At 53.2% G+C, this 22,358-nt stretch overlaps 1 protein-coding gene across 3 annotated transcripts in view; it reads left to right on the top strand.

Moving 5' to 3' along the window:
* Positions 1-22,358, top strand: part of RHBDL3 (rhomboid like 3) — a 50,080-nt gene that overhangs the window by 1,275 nt on the left and 26,447 nt on the right. Inside the window, exons 2-4 of one of the 3 annotated variants that reach the window (XM_059380457.1) lie at positions 486-509; positions 15,328-15,486; positions 19,675-19,899. In XM_059380457.1, coding sequence (XP_059236440.1) covers positions 486-509; positions 15,328-15,486; positions 19,675-19,899 — 408 coding nt within the window. The remainder of the gene's footprint in view (positions 1-485; positions 510-15,327; positions 15,487-19,674; positions 19,900-22,358) is intronic. The other 2 variants (XM_059380458.1, XM_059380459.1) reach the window with 2 other exon arrangements.

Genomic DNA, 22,358 nt, shown 5'->3' with positions numbered 1-22,358 from the left:
TCCTCCCAAACTGCAGGCAAAGGTTTAGTGTTCATTCAGGGCTGAGTTTTCCTGAGTAGAGGGTCTCTGGCCCCCAGCAGGTCTAGACTGTTGCAGCAGGGTGGGTTCCCAGGTGTGGGAGTAGACGTGGACACGAGCTTTAGGCAGAAGTTATTAGAGGCCCTTGGATAGATTTGGATGCCTTTATTTAGTAATTGCTGAGAATCACCCTTGTTCCGCTTAGCTTATCCCTCCTCCTGCCTGCTGGTCTCCAAGAGAGGGATATCTCCCCCTCCCCAACCTGAGTTCCTTCACTTTGCTTAGTGCAGACTGATTTGGGGAGCTCTTCCCAGGTTCCACTGGTGTCCTGCGGCGGGTTCCTGAGTCTGGGCAGCAGCTGGGAAGCTATGTCAGGAATATCAGGGGGCTAGAGAGTCCGTGGTGATAAGTGTGTGTTTCTTTCTCTCTCTCCTCTTCCTCTTCTGCATGGCCTCCCTCTCTACCAGCACTGGAAAGTCCTGTTTGATCAGGTATGTGAGCGGTTAAATCCCCCCACTTCCTTCCACCCCTCCCCTCAATCAGTCTCCCTGCTTGCGTGGGCTTCCCTAGCTCTGCACTCCTGAGACGGTGACGTGTGGTGGGGGCGTGGCTTAGTGCATCTCTAAGAGTGATCGACAGTGCTCTCCACTGCTCTCCAGGTTTCAGGAGTAGGCGGTGGGCTCCCCTGAGAGATCCTTCGATCCCTCCTCCTCCCAACTCTGCCTCACCAGAGCTGGGTTTATAACATGCAGAAATTGCACAATGCATATCGAAAGTCTGGGATATTCCCTATACGCAGGCAGGGGGGTGTGTTGCAGCCCGGACTGGGGATGTGGGGGAAGGGCTTAAGTTACTCTCCCTCTCCATTTTTACCTCCACGTTCAAAGATCCGTGGCCACTACTGAAGTCTACTCCGTGCTGTCCTTGGAGGGTGACTCACAGTATGGGCTCTTTTGCAGGCTGACTCTAACTTTGCGGCAGGGATGAGAGAGTTATGGGAGATGCATGTTATTGTTTGCAACTCCTAGCGTCTAGGTGTGGGGAGTGGAGGTGGGAATACCAACTTTGGAATCTGTTGATGGACATTTGACCTTCAGCAAGGAAACAGGTTCTTCGTCGCTTCCTGCCTGAGAGTTTTTGTGTATTCCCCCCTCTCTCTCCATTCCTCTAGCAGGGGAGAGGAGGCAAGGGATGGCCCAGCGTGGGGAGGGGAGTAGTGAATGCGGTGGTCCTGCAGTAGGCATGATCGCTCTGTGAACTTTGGGCAACTTTAAGTGCCCAGGCTGCTTGGGCCAGAGGGAACCTGTTGGGTTGGGCGGGGAGATGAAGCTGACAAAGTAGCTTGGGCCAGACCGTATCCTGCTGTAGGAAGGGAAAGCCTTTGAAAGTCTTTTCAACAGGGATCCAAGCAATGCTTTGGAAAGGTCCTGTGTGCCAGTGGGATGGAGGTAGGGTGGATTGCAGGAATGAGACCGGGACCTGCTGCAGTGAATGGACGTGGAGGACGACAAGAGTGGGAAGGAAGAGGGCTGTGGCGATGGGCAAACTGGAAGATCTCCCTGGACCCGTGTGGATGGGCGAAAGGCACAGACAACTTTGAGATGCTGAACCTGGACGGCAAAAGGGAAAATCAGGATGGGGTGAGCTGTTGGCAGAAATGACAGCTTTGGCGACAGACCAGTTCGATTCCAAGAACCCCCCCAAATGCAGGGACTCGAGTGGGACTGAGACCCAGAATTACAGCTGGAAAGTCATGGCAGGAGGGGGTGGGGAGGATTGGGGAGCTGCTTGCCGATGTCAACCACGTTAGCATGAGGCCTGGCTGTGGTTTGGGGAACATCCACAGGCTCCCGGCTCCCACCCCAGCGGGGCAGCGCAGCGCTCCCTCCGCTCCCACTCGCCACCCACTCTGCCTCCAGTTCCCGGGAGCGCAGCAGCTGCTGGCCTGCAGCCTTGAGGCAGGAGGGGCCGCCTGCTGCCACCGACACCAGGACCAGCAGGCTGCCAGCCCTTCACACCTCCCGCCAGATTTAGAAGCAGGACCTAGAACAAAGTGTATCTTTCTTTTTCCCTCTGTGTCTGTCTTTCTCATTTGATTAATTTTCTGTGTATGTTTACATTTTAAAAGGAGCTATTTGGGTGAATGGAGGAAAATTTTAGTAGGAAGAATTTGGAGCAGAGAGAGGAGAGAGTGTGTGGAGAGAACGTGTAGCAACTAATATTCGCAGGTGGTCTGTGAAGTCCACTTTCCTCCACCAAAGGGAGGTCCTTCGTGTCACAGGGAGCATCCCCCTGGTTCCGGGAAGGCCCGGCGGGAAACTGTGCTAGACACAAAATTAATTCTAGGAAAGAAACTCACAACATACTCTGGGCAAACCATTGTCTTTCACAGTAAGTTCTGCCTTATGTCTGTCTATTCCCCGCCCATCATGTGGTGTTAGAAGTCCATTTCTGGGGGCACCTAAGGGGCGCCGTTGCATATGTGCCTTATTCTAGGTTTGGGCTGAGGGCATGATCTCAGGGGGCATGGGATCAAGCCCCACGTCTGACTCGGCACTCAGCAAGGATTCCGCATGTCGCTCTCCATCTAAAATAATAAATCTTAAAAAAAAAAAAAAAAGAAGAAGAAGAAGGAGAAGCCTATTTCTGGCACTTTCCTTCCTATGGGTGATTTGTGTTTAAGGAGAGCTGCTCCTGAGCAGGGCTTGACCTCTGGCAGAGATCCAGTCCCTCTGTGTTCCTTGCCCCTACATTGTGAAGCTGTCCCCGGGACCATTCCCCAGAGGCACTAACTGGAGAGTAGCTATGAAGCTTCACAAAGGTGTATGCAAGTTCACAGGCAAGGGTGTTCAGAATTAGGAAGGGTTTTCCCCTTGCCTCTTCCCATGGGCCTACTTAACGGTAGGACTTGAGGATTGGGGACCTTGGGGCACTTAGGAAAGAACATTCGACTGGAGGTTGAGGCAGTCCCCTCAACCACCTTATCCAGAAATAGCCCTGACCAGTCCAACTGTGGTCAGTGGGATGGGGTTCATGACACCTGTTGGAGTCCCTGTGAGCTGATGTGTTCACCTTCCAGAGGTCGATGGGATGAGAAGCTGGCCCCAGTAGGTCCTCTTTTCCTTCCTCGGTCAAGGGAACCCCAGTGATTATCCAGTTTCCAACTGGGATCTGCTGGGACTTCTCCCCCAGGATTTAGAGAAGGTATTGCACCGTTTCCCTCTGTGCTGTCTGGTTCTTCAGCACATGGAGTAGCTTTGACATAGTAGGAAGCTAATTAAAGCCCAAGAACTAGAAGTCATGACCTTGGCCTGTTGGTCCTGTATGGTCACCCCTCAACTAAATGGTCAGGATGCCTTTTGTGGGAGTTGGAAGTGAAAACAGGTGACCCCAGTCCCTTGGAGGCTCCCCACCCAATATTCTGGGAATTAGGCTGGCCTGCTCAAGCAGGAGAGTAGCGTGGCAGCCCTCCTTACCCCGCCTCAGACTTCATCCCCGTGGTTCCCGGGACTTACTGTAGGCAGGAAACCTGGAGGTCATCACTTCAACCCCCAGATGGTCCATTATACATTTTGTTTCCTATTTCCACATCTGCTTGAAGGGATTATCTTTTCATGAGCTTGGGATCTGAATGGTTTTCCTAAATAATAGATTTTATTTGATCATTTTTAAAAAGATTATTTATTTATTTATTTGACAGGGAGAGAGAGAGAGAGTAAGTGAGCACAACAAGCAGGGGGAGCGGCAGAGGGAGAAGCAGGCTCCCCCTGAGCAGGGAGCCCGACACGAGGCTCTATCCCAGCACCCTGAGATCATGACCTGAGCCCAAGGCAAACGTTTAACCAACTGAACCACCCAGGCGCCCCGTATTAGATTTTAGAGTTACCCAAATACGAATCTGTTGTCAAAGTGTACTATCCTGGTACAAAATGTCTGATTTTTCCGTAGTTGAATCTGTTGAGCTTTTCCGTCGTGATTCCTCCTGTTGCTTTGGATCTGAGACAGTTTTCATCCCTCTTTATTTTGTTTAGAGTTTATTGATTCATGTAAGCAATTTCTACACCCCACATGGGGCTCAAACTCACAACCCTGAGACCAAGAGTCACATTCTCTTCCAACGGAGCCAGCCAGGCGCCCCAGTCTGCATCCCTCTTTAGATCTTATAAATATGCACTTCTATTTCTTTTTTTTTTGCACTTCTATTTCTTACTGCATTTTCTGTGGCTAAAGAAATCATCTAACCCTTTACTCCAACCAGACCTTGTTCCAATCCAGTTATGCCAGCACTTACTTTTTTTAAATATTTTTAAAAGATTTTATTTATTTATTTGACAGACAGAGATCACAAGTAGGCAGAGAGGCAGACAGAGAGAGATGGAGAAGCAGGCTCCCTGTTGAGCAGAGAGCCCGATGAGGGGCTCCATCCCAGGACCCTGGGATCAGGACCTGAGCCGAAGGCAGAGGCTTTAACCCACTGAGCCACCCTGGCGCCCTAGTGGTGCCAGCACTTATTAATTTAACACTTGGTAAAAAATTTTTTTGGGTGGGTCAGTTTATTCTTTATGTCTCATCTATCACACTGATGTTTGTAATTTCGCACAATGTGCCCTTCAGTCCTTGCTTTATGAAGTTCCATAGGATCCTCTTTTTCTGGCTATGTTTTGATAGTCTCAGTCCCTTCCCGAACTTCAGGGAGGGGCCAGCAGGGATCCAAGGTCAAGATCTAGGTTAAGCGCTTAACCCATCAAGGGCTTCCAGGGTGGGAAAGCCATTTCCAGGTTCACCCTTAAAATACCTTCAAGATCTGCCAATGTTTAATAAGCAAAAGTGTTTGGAGCAGAGTTCTCTTAACAAAGCCCAGTTGCTTTCGAGCTCAGGTGAGGGAGAAGGAAAAGAAAGGATTAGAACTAATTTGTTTTTTTTTTATCTCCCTCCCACTGGGAGTATGCATTTCTCAGGGCCCCCCATAACAGCCCCAACTTTGCTAATCTCCCAGCAGAGCAGACAAATTTTGACTGTCCCACCTCTGAAATTATAAACGTGCTACAGCCAGGACGTAGAGCAACTGAGAGGGCCTGCTGGGTACTGAACCCTGGATTTGGAGTCAGATGGACCTGGCTCCAAGCCTGACTGCCTTTGTGACTGGGGCCAAGTGGCATTAGCGCTCTGAGCCTTAATTTCCTTGTTGGTCAAACAAGGACAGTGCTCTAGAACTCTAGGAACAATGGTAGGAATTAAGTGGAAGTAGAGACTCTTTCCAGTGTCAGATACCAGTGGACATTCGACAGCCTCTTAACTGGGAATCAGAATTTGCTGGAAGACGCACAGGGCAGCTTTTGAGATCCAGGCCCCCCCGGGAAAGCAGCGGCCTCTCTAAACCAGCTCCTTCCCAGGGCAGGCTCCCGGAAAGAGAGCCACTTCCGAAACCAGAGGGTTTTCCTGCTGGCTTTCCCCCCAAGTGTCTCCCCTGCTCGGCCCCCTTCTCTCCAGCCGAGGTTTTCCCTCGACCTGACCCCGAAACCTACCTCATTTGCAGTTCTCCAGCAAGCTGGCTTAAGTTCTGGGAGCTGAAAAGAGGCTCACACGGGGCCATTGAATGGATTAGTGAGGGGCCACAGAGAAAACACCTGCCTGGGAGACAGGGCATTGACAGCGGGCCCCCTGGAACACATGATTAGCCAGCAGAAAGAGGTTCCCAGAGAAGGACAAAGCCACAGGTTTGACTGGAGCCCTTGCTCAGGCTCTGCCCTCTAGCTCTGCCCTCCAGGGCCTGTGGGCTGTGGATGTCCCTCCACCACAAAGCCAGCTTTCCTATCCTGCTCCTGCCCCAGTGACCTTGGCAGTCATGCTGAATTAACCCTTTTATCCCTGACCACTATGGATGGCAGTTGAGCACTGGGCCAGGGGAGCCGAGATCATATGCCGCTTGCCCCATAATGGGCACACACGTGTTCAAGCAGAAGGCACGTCAGACGACAGCCCCGTGTGTGTTGTCTGGGGTTCCAACGTCTTTTCTGCATGCAGGCCCTGACCGTGGGGCCACCTCCCTCATGCTCGCCCCTCTGGGGCTGCTCCCACCTCGAAGACCCTAGGTTAGGAGAAGGCTGGTGGAAGCCTCCAGTCCAATCTGCTCATCTTGCAAACGGGGAAGCAAAGGCCAGCGGCCTTCTGAGGTCACTCGGTGCAGTCATAGCAGAGCTGGGACTAGAGCCCAGTTCTGTTTCCCTCTGACCTGTGTTCCCGCCACCAGGCCTTGCAGCCTTCCATTTGCTTACTTGGCGTCCTGAGTGACTAGGGCAGTGGGGAGGGCACACCCCTGGCTCAGGTCCCAGTTCTGCTCCCAGCTGTGTGGCAGCAGGCAAGCCAGGTGACCTCCCCAGGCCCCTGTTGCCTCATTTATGAGCTGCCCAGAGTACCTCCTTCCCCTCGGGGTTGTTGTGAGGCCTGGGGGATGGCATGTGTGTAGCACCAGCCATGGTGTTTGGAGAGCACCCAGTAAACATGGCCGTCTTGTCCTGCTCCTGGAATTTAAGAGAATGGATGCTGTCTTCAAAAGAACCTCAGACTCGTAATAGTTCTAGGTGGCAAATCAGTGTCCAGATCTCCAGTCTAGGGTTCCTTGTACCCTGTCGAGCTGGCTTCTTCCACATGCTTCCCGAAATTTCTGTAGGGAGAGAAGGGAAGCGTTGGGACAAAGGCTACCTGGGATGCGAGTGGCGCCCAGGTGTCCCCTTGGCTCACTGGCTGGATGCCTGCATGGCTGAGGGTGAAGGGTCCGGCCATCAGGAGCCCAGAGCCAGGCTCCTCCTCCTGGTGCCCCATTTGGCAGTTCCTGGTGGCCTCCCGTGAGCATAGGGCACTCTTCTGTGTTACAGAAATGAGCCCATGTATATCTTGAGTTGTGAACAGTTAGGGGTAGCCACCAGCTCTGTCCCACCAGCTTTTCTGAGGCAAATCACAGGTTTGAGTTGGCAAATATTTCTTTCAGGGAGCAACTGTTGAGTACCTACTGCATGCACGTAGGTCCTCATCTCATTTTGATCTTTCAGCAGCCCTGTGAGATGAGTGGTGCTATTCCCTCTTTACAGAGGAGGAAGCTAAGGCCCCAGGGGGCAGGGCTTGCCCAGAGACACGAAGCAAATGAGGGCCTTCTGTGGAGGGACTGTATAATTTTGTCCACATGGCCTCGGGTGGCTTCTGGAACAGGGAGGAAGGTCCCAGGAGGCTAAAGTGTCTGATGACCGTTTATCCTACCTGGCCAGCTCCCACTCCCCTCCTCCCTGGATCTCTTAGCCCGATCATCTCTGGGGAACAAGGGACCCTTCTGTGGTTTCCAGAAGAAGCAGCAGGAGGAAATGGGTATAGGCTAAAGGGAGGGGGATGGAGCAGGTGTCAACCCCCTGCCCTCTGCTTGCACCCAGTCCCACCCCTCCCTACCTGTCTCCCCCCATCCCTCCAGGGCCTGGATGCCTGCCTTTGTGGCTATGACTCAGCTTTAGTCCCCAGGCACTGTGATGGTTGTGCCTGGATGAGTCAGCGGGCAGTTCGTCTCCTCTTGGGGACCCAAGGGACCTGCCTCTGAGTCATAGCCCCCAGCGGCCCTCTAGAGTCTCCAAGGTCTTCTTTGGGGGGCTCTGGGAAAGGAGCAGCAGGGTCTTCTAAGAGGCTCTCAGGGTGGAAAGAGACAAAGCCCGGAGGAAAGAGCTGGCCCCCACTCCTCACTGCCCACCTAACCCCAGCTTCCTGCATGGGGTTGGGGAGTCTGGGAGTTCTTCCTCTCCAGCCCAGGTGTTGAGAGAGTTGGGTGGTTTCTGGAAATATGCCCGTTATCCAGCCACTCAGCCTGGACTCAAGCCAGGATGCCCGCTTCTCTGCTGAGGGAAGGGTGTTCTGGCTCCCTAACCAGCCTGCCGACCTCAGAGCTGGCTTCAGCTATTTGACTTAATGGGGAGGAGGGATGCTCAGGTGGGAGAAGCCTCCTGAGAGGGACGAGCTGCCTCCCCCCAGACCAATTCCATGGGAGCCCAAAGAATAGAAATACTACAGCTGGGAATCCTACAACCCCGGAAGCTTCTCCAGCTGTCAGAGGCCTGGGCTGGCCCTATCACAGGGGAGCCCAAGGCTCCCTCGTGCCTCCATGTGGGGAGACCCAAGGACAGGAGGGTCAGAACCTGGTTTTTAGGAACTGCTCTCTCTTCTTCCCAGGGAGGCTTGAGGTCTGAAAATCCATTCCAGCCCCAGCTTGAGCAGGCCAGATGGTGCCCTGCTCCACTCACTTGGGAGAGCCTCTGGGCAAGTTGCTTAACTTTGTGTACCTCAGTTTCCATATCTGATACATGAGACCAATCACACTCACTCTAGGGTCGGTGTGTGAGAATTAACATAATAAGATATAATAACATAATACAATAACATAATAAACATACATACATAAACAACATACAATAAACAACATACAATAACATAATAAAATCTGTGTCTCAGAATCAAGGGGAGAAGTCAGGGGACTGGTGAGAGATTGTTTTCTCTATGGGAAGAATTAGCATCCTTATTTGCAAGGAAGGAGTGCTGGAAGAGAAAGCTGCTACTCCCATAACCTTACCTCCTGACCTCAGCAGCTGCAGGCCTGGACCTAATTTATGGGGCAGTAAATATCCATAATGGGCCAGAGCTCCCTGGTGGGCTCTGGCTTTTGGGTGGGGACAGCTTTGCTGAGCCATAAGCTGCTGGGTAGCCTCGTTAATTCATCTCTGTTCAGAAGCTGGGTAATGATGCAAGGACCCAGCAGATGAGGCGGGGTAACCATCCCCAGAGTGGGGAGGGGCAGCTGCCTGTGCTTGGCCCGCGCCCCCGCCCCCCATGCATGCCATGTGGTCAGTTCCCAGGGCTCCTTCTGTCTTGGGAGGACAGAAAGAGGACACTGGGGCCAGGGATGGGAGCCTTCCTTAGATCCCAGGTCCGATCTTCTGGACTGGGCAGTTCTCCACCACAGTGGCATTCCAGGTACTGCCTACGGGGGTCCTTGAAGGTCCCCACCTTCTTCACTGAGATCCTGGGCCTCTCTCCATCAAGGAGAGGGAGAGCACGGTCATGGGAGCTAGAAGAGAAATCGAGTGCTGGGAACAAGGATCAGACGGGCGATTGTCCTGGAAATGCAGTTTGTCCAATTCACACATACATAATTGATGTAAAATAAGTGTGTTCCTTTCTTCTTTTTCATATGCTTCACTGCTACTGGGTAAACTCTGAAGCTTGGCCTGGCTCCCTGGCTGGCGGCGGTGACCGGAGGTGGTGGGGAGGTGGGGGCTGGGGGATTGGGGAGAAGTGGTGGCGCTGTCCTGGGTGCTGAGCAGGCAGATTCCTGGCTCCTGCGGGGCTGTTCTCTGTGAGCTCAGCCCAACCTTCCCTGAGGCCAGTCCCTGATTTTTCAGTCTCTATGGAGAAGCATCCCCCTCAACTCTTGGGCTGCAGCTGGGGTCAGGCAGTTTTCTAACTGTGGGAGGCCTCCAGACAAAGTATCAGTTGGACTTGAGGGTCTTTGCCACTCAGACAATGGAGGGAAAAGGCTGGTTTAGAACCATGGACAGAGGGTCCGGGTTCCACAAAAGGCGGAAATGACTCTATGGGTTCATGCATCTTTCCCAAAGAGTGTTTGACAGTGTGTTGCTGTAGAAAGTATGCTGCTCAGAGGCCCATTAAGTTTGGGAAATGTTGGGCTGGACAAAATCAGACATGTCTCTTCACCGTGAGAATTCGTAGCACGCTTCCTATGGTTTTATGCATCAGACTCTTGCAAAAGGGTTTCCCAAACTTATGGGACCTTGGAAACCTTATTTTAGACACCATCTTGGGGCTTGTGTTCCACAAAACACACATGGGGAAACTCTGAGCCAGGGGCCGTATTTCATACACAGGCAGGACAAAGAAAGACAAGGAAGGGCAATACTGGGGCATGTTCCCATGGAGGAACCTAGAACCATTCCCATCTTGACCACTAACTTGCGTCCTAACCGTGGGCTAGTTTCTTTTGCTCTCTGCACCTGTTTCCCCGTCCAGAAAATAAGGTGCAATGCCTGGCCTGTGGCTGATCCTTAGTAAATATTTGTTAAGTAAACGAAGGACCAGATTGGATGGTCCTTCAAACCATGTTTAGCCAGTCTCTCAAATCATGTTTAGCCACATGATCCTAATGATAGGAGAGGGCAGGCCCTGGGCCTGTCTGCCTGGATGGGAATCCGTCTGCACCAATTGCTGGCTGTTCAGACGTGGCCAAGTCAGCTCTCCATGCCTTGTACCCCTCCCCCCGAAAATGGAGCTCATAATAGTGTCTACCTCAGAGTTTTGTTGTGAAGGCTAACCATTTTTGAGGGGGGAAGGGCTCTCATAATCATCATGCTCAGGCAATAGGTCTCCAGCAAACCAGGACATGAGCAGGGGTTTCAGTGAGGTAATGTCTGAGACCAAGAGGCCATTCTGCTTAGGTAGTTTTTGTCATGTCGTTCAACTGAGTGCTCTGCAGAAGGCCAGTTTGTGGAACAGCTCCCCAGTGGGGCCTCCTCAGCAATACCCTCCCATCCTCTCAGGGTGTCAGAGCCCCTAAAACTCTACAGAACAGTTTGAGAACCACAGAGATTCTTTTCAGCTCTCCTGGACCACAAATTCTGATTCCCTGGTCTGCTGCCCGTCTCCCCGCTGACACCGGAACCCTCTAAGGGCACAGACCTCACCCCTGATGTGCATCACTTTATCCTGATCCCAAATGTCCCATTAGCCCTTTGACCAAGGAGAGAAGATTGGCAGCCCCCCATAGGTTGTATGGGTTGTGGATTTCTTTTCTTTTTCTTTAAAAAAAACAAACACTTTATTTGTTTGAGATGGAGCATGCACACAAGCAGGGGGAGTGGCAAGCAGAGGGAGAAGGAGAAGCAGGCTCCCTACCGAGCAGGGAGCCCAACATGGGGCTTGATCCCAGGACACTGGAATTATGACCTGAGCCTAAGGCAGACGTTTAACTGACTGAGACACCCAAGCGCCCCTGGGTTGTGGATTTCTTTCCCCAGCCTCCCTTTGCCTATGTGTGCTTATGTGTGCAGGGACAGGGATGGACCCCTTTACATCATCCTGAGAAGGGAGAGGGCCTACCTTGTGATTAGAAGAGAAACTGAGGCAGTGTGGCTGATGATCTGCCCACGATGGCCCAGCAGCTGGGGTCCGGGTTCTTTTGGAAACCCTGCCCCTCGTCCTTGCCCCAAAGGAGGGAAGCATCCCTAGGTGGCAGCAGTATGGAAGGTGCCGGGTTCTTTCCGCAGTCTAAGCCATGAGTGCACCAGGAAAGGGGGTCCAGGTCTGGAGGTGGGTTATGTGACAGGGTGAGTGTGGGGCCCCAGGCTGGGGAAAACTGGCGACCTGGAGGATTAAGGGGCCAGAGGGCTGGACGGTGCTGGGATTAAAGGTCCCTGAGGAGCCTCTGGCAGCTCTTTTTATGGTGGAGGCAGGTGGGCGGGAGCCCAGGGAGGGTCAGCCCTCACTCTGTGCCTCTCTCCTCCCCCTGCTGCCAGCCTCCTCAGCTCCAGCTGAATGTGCACTTGGCCTGCCCCCTCCCTCCATGGTGCTGGGCCCTATTCAGGAGGCAGCTGGGAGGATGCTCCCGACTCCCGGCTCCCCACTGGGCCCCTGCCTGCGGCCCTTTCACAGCCCGCTCCCCCCCCCCCAGCCCCCATCAGGCTGCCTGGAACCCGCCCAGCCCAGACCTCATCCTGAGAGCGACCACTGCTGAAACTGGATGAATCCAGGGCATGGGGCACGTGGCAGGGGGGCCTTGGGGGCCTTCCACACATTATTAACGAGGAAAATTGCATTTGTAGGGTTTCTTTTCCCAAAAGCTCCAAACCACGGATCTTATTCTCCCCCACCCCCATAGCCGGCCTTGAAGGAGTCCCAAAGGCTGGATGTGTGTCCAGGAGGGCCAGCCAAGCCCCTGCGTCAGGGATGCTCCCTGCTTCGCTTTGCATGAGGCGAGAGGAGCCAGACACTGAGTCCCTGCCGCCCTTCGCCCTCAGCCCTGAGAGCTGTGGCCCCGCATTTGCTTGATCCCGCTGCAACCTGAGGGGACGCTGGGCATGCCTGATAGAGGAGGCGATTACGGCTTAAGACGGTTACTCTAAATTATACGAACTAGTTAGTGGCTGAAACAAGAGTGGGGTTTTGCCTTGCTCCATGCAACCTCCTTTAGAAGCCCTCAGTTTTCTTCTGGGGCAAGGGACCTACCTCTGTCCATCTTCTGCTCAAGTTCTCTCTCTCTGATTCTCTCTCCCTGGGTCTCCCTCCCTCTGCCACCCCCACCACCGTGCCCATGGTCTGCCTCTGCTCTGGCCCTCTTCTTCCCAGGTGGTGGGCTCTGAGAGGGGTGTAGAAGGCGTCCTATGCGAAGCCAGCCCCTTTCCTGCCTCTCCCTCCCCACTAGGCACCCTCTGTTATCCCCAAGGCCTCATTATTAGGGTAGTGATGACCCCCATTGTCTGGCCTGTCTGGCTCTGGCACGAAAGGTAGAGTTTTGGCAGAGAAGGGAGACTCGGCCTGTTTCCAGCTCATTCTGCATAGTCTGGAGCCTGTAATGTGCAGGTCTGGTGGGGGGGGAGGGGGCGGCTCCTGGAGCCACAGGGCAGCCCCTGTCACTTGGACAACAGCAGGGAGCCCTGGAGTGGGGGAGGGAGAGCAGGGGAGCAGGTGGTTCTTTGTCTGGAGCTGGAACAAGGGCGAGGGGCCCTTGCCTGATCCCAGTCCTCCACCCTGCTGCCCTCCCGAGCCTCTGAGGCAGCCCCAGGGAGGGGTTGGTGTCCCAGCTCTTGATGGAGAGGCCATGGGGCTTTCTCCCCCAGACCCGGTCAGGAGAGACTCCACACTGTGGGCCTATCACCGCCCCCCCTACCCCCCCCTCCCCGCAGTGCTCAGGGCGGGGTGGCATAGGGGAAGACTGGATTTTCCCAGGACTCGGACTGCTTCTCCACCCCCTATGCTCACCCCCAACCTCAGCCCACTCAGGACAGGGGGCCACGTGAGGCCAGGCCAGTAAGTCAGGGGGCCTGTGTCAGCCTGTGGGAGTACAAGGGGTCCCAGGTACCAGAAACGGACCCTCACTGGCTGTCATTGCCACTTTCCCATCCAGGCCTCACTTTCCTATCTGAGCAATGGGCGGAGGGGGAGGTTGGGCAGGGAGGGCATGTCAGAACTGTTGCCATGTGCAGCTCTTGTCTTGCTTTCAAAGTCTGTGGTGTGGACCATGAGACTCCTCGAGTCCCCCTCCTCCCCCTCCTCTCCTCTCTTTGATCCTTCACCTTTACTCCAGAGCCCCAGAGCAGCCCCTGGAGGCTGAAGGTCAGTGACCCCCCCCCAGGTCTAAGCCACCACGATGCAGAATGCGGCTTTCCAGGCACGTCCCCTAACCTCTCAGTGCTCCTTTCCCTGTGCCTCAATTTCCCCAACTGTAATATGGGGCTAGGAACAGGACTTGCCTCATGAAGTTGTTGTCGGGGGTCAAAGAAATTACAGACATAAAGTGCTTAGAAAGGTGTTTGGCCCCATGAAAATAGCAAATTTTTATTCCTTTTTTTTTTTTTTAAGATTTTATTTATTTATTGACAGAGAGAGACAGCAAGAAAGGGAACACAAGCACAGGGAGTGGGAGAGGGAGAAGCAGGCTCCCCGCTGTAAAGGGAGCCCGATGCGGGGGCTCGATCCTAGGATCCGGGGACCATGACCTGAGCTGAAGGCAGATGCTAATGACAGAGCCACCCAGGTGCCCCCAGCAAATTTTTATTCTTAAAGATCTTTATGGTGCAGGGAGTTGCTGAGTTTCCTGAAGTACTCAGTGGTATGAATCAAATGGGTGTTATCCCTGGAACCTGGTATTTGGAATGGAGGGTGGGGACACATGTTTTTAAATAAGCCTCTTTGGGGATGGCTTTCCTCCTTGAGTTCTGGGAAGAATTTAAACAGCCCAAGACTTGTGACTCTTGGCTATTTCTCTTGGGTTGTCTTAGAGGTATTGCACACTGAATCAGCCTTCCTAAAATAGTCTCCATTGACCTTCTCTAGCAAAGGGGGGAAATGCGGCCTTGGTCATCTGGGTCCCCCCTGTCCTGGCCACAAGGACATCCATGGCGTCTGTTGGCCTTTTCAAACCTCAGCCGCCCACCAAGGTGTCTGTGGGCTTGGCAACTTCGCGTGGGGCGGGGGGGGCGCACGTGGTGAACAGGACAGCTGCTGACATTGGCGAGAGATTGTTCTCGTCGCTTTCTAGCAGGGTGTGTGCTGGCGGCAGGGCAGATCCTGGGTTAGGGGGAGCTCTGTGTGGAAGAAGGGGCTGCAGAAGAGGTACAGGAAGTCTGGGAGCTTCTCTGGGAGAGAGGAATGAGATCCTTTTCTGCTTGAACCGATGGTACTTTCACTGGAAGATTGGTATCCTTCTGTTGGTCTCAGTACCCATCATCTATCTATCTGCCCAGGAAAGGTTTACAGAATGCCAGTCATGCCAGGCTCCTGCTAAATCCTGGGATCCGCCATGCCACTGGCACCTGAGACTCGGCAGCCCAGGGAGGAGCCCCAGGTAGGAGATCAGAGGGCTGGGCAGGCTGGTGCGTCTGCCTGACGCACAGCAGGGAGCAGCCAGGGCAGCGTCTGTCCTGGGGAGTCCCAAGACTGTACATAGTTGCTGGACAGGGTGAGTCAGAGTCTTACCGGGAGACGAGGTTGGCAAGGGGTCCCTGGGCAGAGGGACTCAGATATGCACAGTGTTTCTGGGGAGCCTCACTCAGGCCCGTGTGCATGGCTGTGGGTACATGAGAGTGTGGGTGTGAGAGGTGCCAGCAGCCATGCGTGGCCAAATTTGCAAGGCTGGGACCCTGATCCCTTGAGCCTTGGGGCCTCAGCAACACCCCTGGGCTCCTCTGGGCCACACCTTGGCAGTTTCTCATCTTCCTCCCCTCACTCTGCCTTTTCCTTCCTGCTCTTCCTCTTGTCCAGGGTTAGGACTGGGGTGGACAGGAGAGAGCTTAACCTCTCTGAGGCTCAGTTTCCCTATCTAGGCACAAGGTGGTTGGCTTGGGTGATCTCAAAGGGCTCCAGGGCCTTCTGGGTCTTTAAGTGGTTGTCCATGCCCTATGCGGGTTCATGGGGGCCTTGGACACATCGCAGACTCGGCCTAGGCCTGTGTTGGCAGAAGGGCTGGGGACAGGAGCCAATGTGTGGTGATGGAGATGGGACACCTGCAGGGCCCTACTGACCCTGCTGCTGTCTGTGCTTCTCCCTCAGTTTGACCCTGGGAACACAGGCTACATCAGCACAGGCAAGTTCCGGAGCCTCCTGGAGAGCCACAGCTCCAAGCTCGACCCGCACAAAAGGGAGGTGCTCCTGGCTCTCGCCGACAGCCATGCAGATGGGCAGATCTGCTACCAGGATTTTGTCAATCTGGTGAGCACCCTGGGGCCTTCACCGCTGGGAAGGGGCCTCTTCGGGGGTTATGGCTAAGAAGACCTTTTTACAGAATTAAAGGGATCTGTTGGTGCACAGCGTTGAAAATGTCCAGGCTTCAGAAGGTGAAAGGGCATCACTGAGGAGCTGGTTTCTCTGTGTCTCTTGGTTCTGCCTTCTGCAGTGTCAACATGTACCCAAAGCCCCTGACACCTCCAGACTCCCCCATGTGGCAGCAAAATGGCTGCAGCTGTTCCGGCCCTTACAACCTTGGGCCTCAGCATGCTGGGGAAGAGATTGGGTCTCCTATATGGTAGTCCCGCCCCTTGGGTTAATTTGGGTCTGGTGGGATGTGTTGATTTACTCAGGCCCATCAGTTCCCATCCGTGGAGCCGGGGGTGGGGTCAGTTTCCCAGAGAGGGAGGGCTGGGAGTAGGAGGTGGGAAGGAGGGGAGCTGGGGAGTGGATGCTGGGAGCACTGGGGACATGGGTGAAGAGCTCCTCAGACCTGCTGGCTGATGTCCTGGGTGGTCGGAGGGGCTGAAGACAGGAGGCCTGTGAATCCTGCCCAGGGGTCCAGGGTCTTGGAGCAGGGATTTCCTCCTCACTGGGGGTTACTGCTGTGCTGTCGTGGGGGCCACTGTGGAGGGGTTGGGGTGGGGTTCGGTAGGGTTAGCAGGAAGCATCCCACCAGGGATGCATGGGACATGAGTAGAAGCTAAATGATCCAGCAGGATGAATTCAAGGCCAGATGATTCCCCTCGGTTTCCCTGGTGGCGAAGCAGAGAGAGTCACTCCTTTTCTTGTCACCCGTGGAGGAGCAGGAGTAAAATGATCTGTGTGAGGTTGCCCAGGCTCCTGGAATTCAAAGAGACTGGTAATGGGGGTGGCCAAGTGCCAAGTGAGCTCTCTGATGTGGGTGTCCAGGCTTTGGAACGGTTCTCATTGCCTCTTGAGGGAAGCCTGCCTTTGCCCAGAGGTTAGTATGATTTCAGGGAGCAGCTGTAGCACTTTTAGGGGTGAAGAAATCTGCTGTTCAGAGTGGACCCAGAGAGCAGACCTCCTGGAAGGTAGGGGGACAGAGCTGAGCTAAGTGGGGGAGTGGGGACAGTCAGGGTTCATGGGAGGAGGGGCAGTGGAAGTGAGCCCTGTGACTTGGAGCCCAGCAGTGCCACCCAAGACCAGGTCACAGGTTTGAGCCTGCATCAGCTCATCCATAGCCCAGCATGCCCTGGGCCTGCCCGGCTCAGGCTCAGGGCAGAATGAGGGCTTTGCTGGGCCAGTGAGATACTTTTGTCTAACTGTGGGTCTATGGGGTCTCCTGTATGAACTCCACCAGTGAATGGCTTTTTCCTGTCAGAATGTCTGTATTCATGTTGTAAGCTGGAGCAGCAAGCCAGAGCCTGGATACGCGTGAGGTGGGCTATCCTGCAGACTAGGACTAAGGAGGGGCCCTCCAGGAGGGAAGCTCTCAGGAAGGCAGAGTGCCTAGGGGCTGGAGTCAGGTAGACCTCAGTCCCTCTACCTTTGCCTTTCACAGAGAAAGATCTCCTGAGGGTTTTCTCATTTGTAAAATGAAGCCAAAGGAATCCCTCTTCAGAGTTGTCCCGAGGATTAAATACGATGGAGTATTTGAAAGATTTTGTTATCTCTAATGCTCTTCCCCCAGGTGAACTCCCCTGCATCCTTTGTGAGCCCTTCCTCAACCCAACCCAGGCCCAATGAACCAGCCTTATCCGGAACCCCCACAGTGCTTTGCCCAGGCCTCTCTTAGAGCACAGACCACATTGTATTATAGCTGGGTGGCCAAGGTTGTCATGTACAGGTGTGTAGGTTGTGTACTGTGCCAGGAAGCATGCCAGTAAGATGAATGGGGTCTGAAATCTGGTCTGGGCTTTTTTCACCAAAGCCTATAATGGGTGCATCCACCTGCAAGAGAAGACTCCCTTATCTCATGGCACAAGAGTACCCTTCAGGCTGGCATGGGCTCTGCAATCAGATGTATCTGGAATTGAAGCCTGACTCTTTGGGTCCTTGAGAAAGTTGCTCACCTTCTCCAAACTTTAGTCCCTATCTTTGTTCTGTATTTTTTTTTTTAAAGTTTATTTACTTAAGTAATCTCTGTGCCCAGTGTGGGGCTCAAACTCACGACCCCAAGATCAAGAGTTGCGTGCTCTTCTGACAGAGCCAGCTAGGTCCCCCTAGTCCCCATCTGTATCATGTGAGGATAGTGTTATGCACCAAATAACTAGCATTTGCCTCTCCTTGTAAGCCCCAGGAGGCCCGAGACTCAGCTCAGTTCTAGGCACATCAGGCTGCAGGCGAGTGGTGGGTGTCCGTGTGCACATTGCTTCCCTGTCCTCATGGCAAGCCCGCCCCTGGCGTCAGTCTTCAGGGTGTGGCCAGAACTGTGTTGTGAGTAGGCTCTGCTTATTCCAGGACTGGGAGAGAGGGTGGTAAGAGTGGCTGCCAAACAGGTTGGCAGGGGTGCCTGAGCAGCTCAGTCAACTAAGTGTCTGACTCCTGATTTCAGCTCAGGTCATGATCTCAGGTCATGAGTTTGAGCCCCGTGTCGGGCTCCACCCTGAACGTGGAACCTGCTTAGGATTCTCTCTCTCTCTCCCCCTTTGTCCCTCCTCTCTGTGCACTCTCTCTCTCTAAAAATAAATTTAAAAATCTCTAAAAATAAATTTTAAAAAATTTATAAAAAAGGGAAAAGATAACTTTGACAACGTGATCCTGTCTTGAGCTTGCAGTGAGTGAACATGGAGGCCCAAGGCCTGCTGGTGTTTCCAGAACTCCTTCTGCACCACCAAGAACCAGATCTGAGCTTTGTAGGTATGGAGAGGATGAGAATAGGGATCAATGGAAGGGGTTCATCTGGGAAGGCCTACTGGAGGGGCCGAGCCTTTAGCCAGATTTTGAAGGTGAAAGACTACAGAACTGAGGAAAAAAGAAAGGGGACTGAAGACAGAGGCTGATTCCAGCCGGCCTGCTCTGAACACAGACCCTCTGCAGCGACTCCCTCCCGATACAGCTTCATCCCCTGTGCCTTGGTCTGGCCTAATTCATCCAGCCAGCCCTCTCTGGGCTTCTGTCATTAGGTTTAGCCAAATGCCCCTGCTAAGGCCACAGCCCCAGGATTATGTTGATAGTCTCCACCTTAGCTCCCCAGGCAGCCCTGTGGCCCTGGGGCTGGGAGAGCTCTGTCTCCCCATAAGAAGGGTCTAGAGCGTGGTCGTAGAGGACAGGTGTGAGGCTAGAGAGGCCCTGGGAGGCTGGAAGGCAGCTGGACCGGCCACTTGGTCTCTGGGAGTTAGGCTGGCCACAGAGTGAGGCATCCAGGACTCCAGTGCGGATTCATCATGGCAGCTTTAGGCTGTTGGGGGTAGGACTGGTCTACAGACAAGGTTCTAGAACCAGTTCCTGGGCTTGCCAGGCATTACAGGCCCCTTAAAAGGCCCTCGGGAGTGATGGCCTCCCACAAGCACAGCTTTGGGATTTAGTTCTAGAGACCTCTCTACAAACTCGCCCATCTAACCAAGGTCTGCTCACCTCTTCCCAAGGGAGGATGTCCTTCCGTTCTCACTCAGTTACCACCTCCTCCAAGAAGCCCTCCCTGATCACCACCACAGGACCTTGCTGGGCTTCTGCCTGCTTGCTCCCTCAGCAGCCTGCACTGGGAACCACGATTGCTGCTTGCGAGACCAGTGCTCTAACCCCTGAGCTACGGAGCTGATTGCTGCTTGCTTACTTGTCTTGAGAGTGCATCACTTGTGTCTGGCAACATGCTGACACTTAGTCTTTGTCCCATAAGTTGTGATGGATGCTGACGGATAGGTGCATGGACGGGAGGAACGGCGCACATGACTATAGGTTCTGGAGCCTTACTGGGTTTGAATGTGGTGGATTCTTAAAACTCTGATTTAGTAGAATGGGGTTATTCCTAGTCCTCGTCTAACAGGTAGGCTAGTTAAGACTATCCAGTGAGCCCAGCACACGGGAAGAGCTTAGAACCACCTCGGCTGTAGAAGAGCTCAGTGAATACTGTTTCTTGCTATTACAGAAGACAGGGGAAGGCAGGATGAGGCCTGGTAGGCCCCAAGGAATGTGCTGGCCAGAGAAGCGGCTCAGGGCTCAGCTGAGACCCCCATTCTGACCCTTCGCCCCACTGTGTGTCCCGCACAGATGAGCAACAAGCGGTCCAACAGCTTCCGCCAGGCCATCCTGCAGGGAAACCGCAGGCTCTGCAGCAAAGCCCTCCTGGAGGAGAAGGGGCTGAACCTCTCCCAGCGGCTGATCCGCCACGTGGCCTACGAGACCCTACCCCGGGAGATAGACCGGAAGTGGTACTACGACAGTTACACCTGCTGCCCCCCACCCTGGTTCATGATCACCGTCACATTGCTGGAGGCAAGGACTTGGATGGGGGAGGTGGGTGGGGGGAAGGGCGCTGCTCAGCCTTGGCCTGAAGAAGGGGGGCGGGAGGGGGAGCAGGAGGCTCTTGGAGACCCCTGGCAGGGGGAGGGCGGCATCTTCTCCCAGTGGCTGAGGATCCATTGTCATTTGCCAGCCAGGCCCCATGATAGTGCCTGCAAGTGTGGCTCCAACCCTTGGACCACAAGGACATCCCAAAGATTATTACCAAGCAAGCCTCCCCACAGCAAAAGCCCCATATTTCCACCTCTACCTTAAGCGAGGCAACACAGGCTGTGTAATAAGTTTGTTGATTTGTGGGTAGTTAGCCAGGCTAAGTCCTTAAAAACCAAGTTATTTTAGTTCCTCCTTGAGTGGGTAACTCGGCCAAGTTCTTTGCTCCCCCGGGACTCCATCTCCCACCTGTAAAGTAGGGGTAACCAGACGTGCCCTTCTCCCATAGGACTCCTCTGTCTCAAGCCAGAGTGGCTGGCAGTGCCTTCGGAACCCAAAAACATTACAAATGCACATGGGAGGGGTTGTTTATGAACAGGTAGATGTGGGCTTCACATATTTTGAAAGAACATTCTCCCCTTAGGGAATCATCTCTAGCTATTGTTATTCTAAACGTCTTCTGCTTATGCAGCAGAATCTGAACAGAGGACTTTCTGAATCAGTGCCCAAATGTGAGAAATTCTGAATTCTTCCGGCTGTTCAGCCTAGAACCCTGTGGGCCCCCAGCCCCAGGTCCTGAACGGCGTGCTGTAGTCTGCAAAGGTTTCTCTTCCAGAGCCATGGGCTTAATTACCACCCCCCCAACGCATATGTTCTTGTAAAGTTGATGCCGAATGCGGATCCTTAAACCCTGTGGCATCCTCCTTCTTTTTTCCTAAATCAGACTAGTTGGTCTGTATCCCCGCGCGCCTCCGTTTGTTGTTATGGCTTCACTGGAGTCCATGTTGAAGATGCGATTTTTCTGAGATATTCTTGGAATCGTTCTCCAAATGCTTTCTGTGTTGGTCTATTTATTAAGTTCTATTTGAGGACCAATAATAATGAGCTGCCTCGGGAGCTGTATTTGCTGCCAGGCCACCCGCATTGTGAAAGATGGACAGAGCGGTTCCCCCGGAGAACCCAGGGGAGTCCTGCTGGGGGGCCCGAACCCCACACTAATTATAGCTTCATTTGCTGCGTTTGTGACGGGCACCCGGCTGGCTCTCCGTGTGCTTTACCCCATTCAGACCTCACAACCACCCTGGAAGGGTAGGCGTTGGCATCCCCGTTTCCAGATGAGGAGACCAAGGACCAGAGAGTTCAAATAACGTATCCAAGGTCATCCAGAGAGGCCAGATTGAATGTCCAGATTGGTTTCAAATTTCCAGAAACTTCAGCCATGTAAATTCAAACCACCCATCTGGAAGATAATATGGAAATAACTATTTCCAAGTACTTGTACTAAAGCCCAACGCTTTTGTTTTACATGCAGTTCTAGGAACTTGGTTTTCTGGTTCCATAACAGAGGCTGGAAGGGACACAGTAGGAAGTTACTAGAAGGGACTCACGACTAGCCAGCAGCAGGAAGTAAGAACCCAGTTAATAACCTGCTGACAACCTGGCAATATGGGAGAGAACGAAAAATGTAGCAGCAGACCTGAGTCTTAAAGAAACAGGAATCTGGGGCTATTGACTGTAGGAGTGAAAAACCCCATGCGTTGCTGGAGAAGACTTCACTCCCACAGCCCATATTAATACCTGAGACGGCTTTAGAGGAGCACGCAGACCCTGTGAGGAGGAACACAGGGATATGGACGATGCATTTTATCTTATTTTATTACTTTTTTTTTTCCGATTTTATGCATTTATTTGACAGAGGGAACACAAGCCGGGGAGTGGGAGAGGGAGAAGCAGGCTTTCCACTGAGCAGGGAGCCCGATGCGGGGCTCCATCCCAGGACCCCAGATTCATGACCCGAGGCGAAGGTGGATGCTTAATGACTGAGCCACCCAGGTGCCCCTATTTTATTATTTTTTAAGAAGTTTATTTAAGTAATCTCTACACCTAACACGGGGCTCGAAATCACAGCCTTGACATCAAGAGTCATGTGTTCTTCCAACTGAGACAGGACCCCCTGAATGATGCATGTTATTTTTTTTAATTTTAATTTTATTTATTTATTTAAATTAAATTAAATTTTATTTTTTTCTCAGTGTTCCAAAATTCATTGTTTATGCATCACACCCAGTGCTCCATGCAATACGTGCCCTCGTTAATACCCACCACCAGGCTCAGCCACCCCCCTCACCCCTCCCCTCCAAAACCGTCAGTTTGTTTCTCAGATTTATTTTTATTTTTTAAGATTTTATTGATTTGGTTGGGAGAGAGAGAATAGGGGAAGAAGCAGAGGGGGAGAGAGAGAGAGCCCCAAGCTGACTACAGACTGAGCACAGAGCCCAATG

The sequence above is a fragment of the Mustela nigripes genome, chromosome 16 (genome assembly GCF_022355385.1).
Source record: "Mustela nigripes isolate SB6536 chromosome 16, MUSNIG.SB6536, whole genome shotgun sequence".
Lineage (NCBI taxonomy): Eukaryota > Metazoa > Chordata > Mammalia > Carnivora > Mustelidae > Mustela > Mustela nigripes.
The sequence above is the reverse complement of the archived record's forward strand: the minus strand, read 5'-3'. Positions and strand labels throughout refer to the sequence as shown.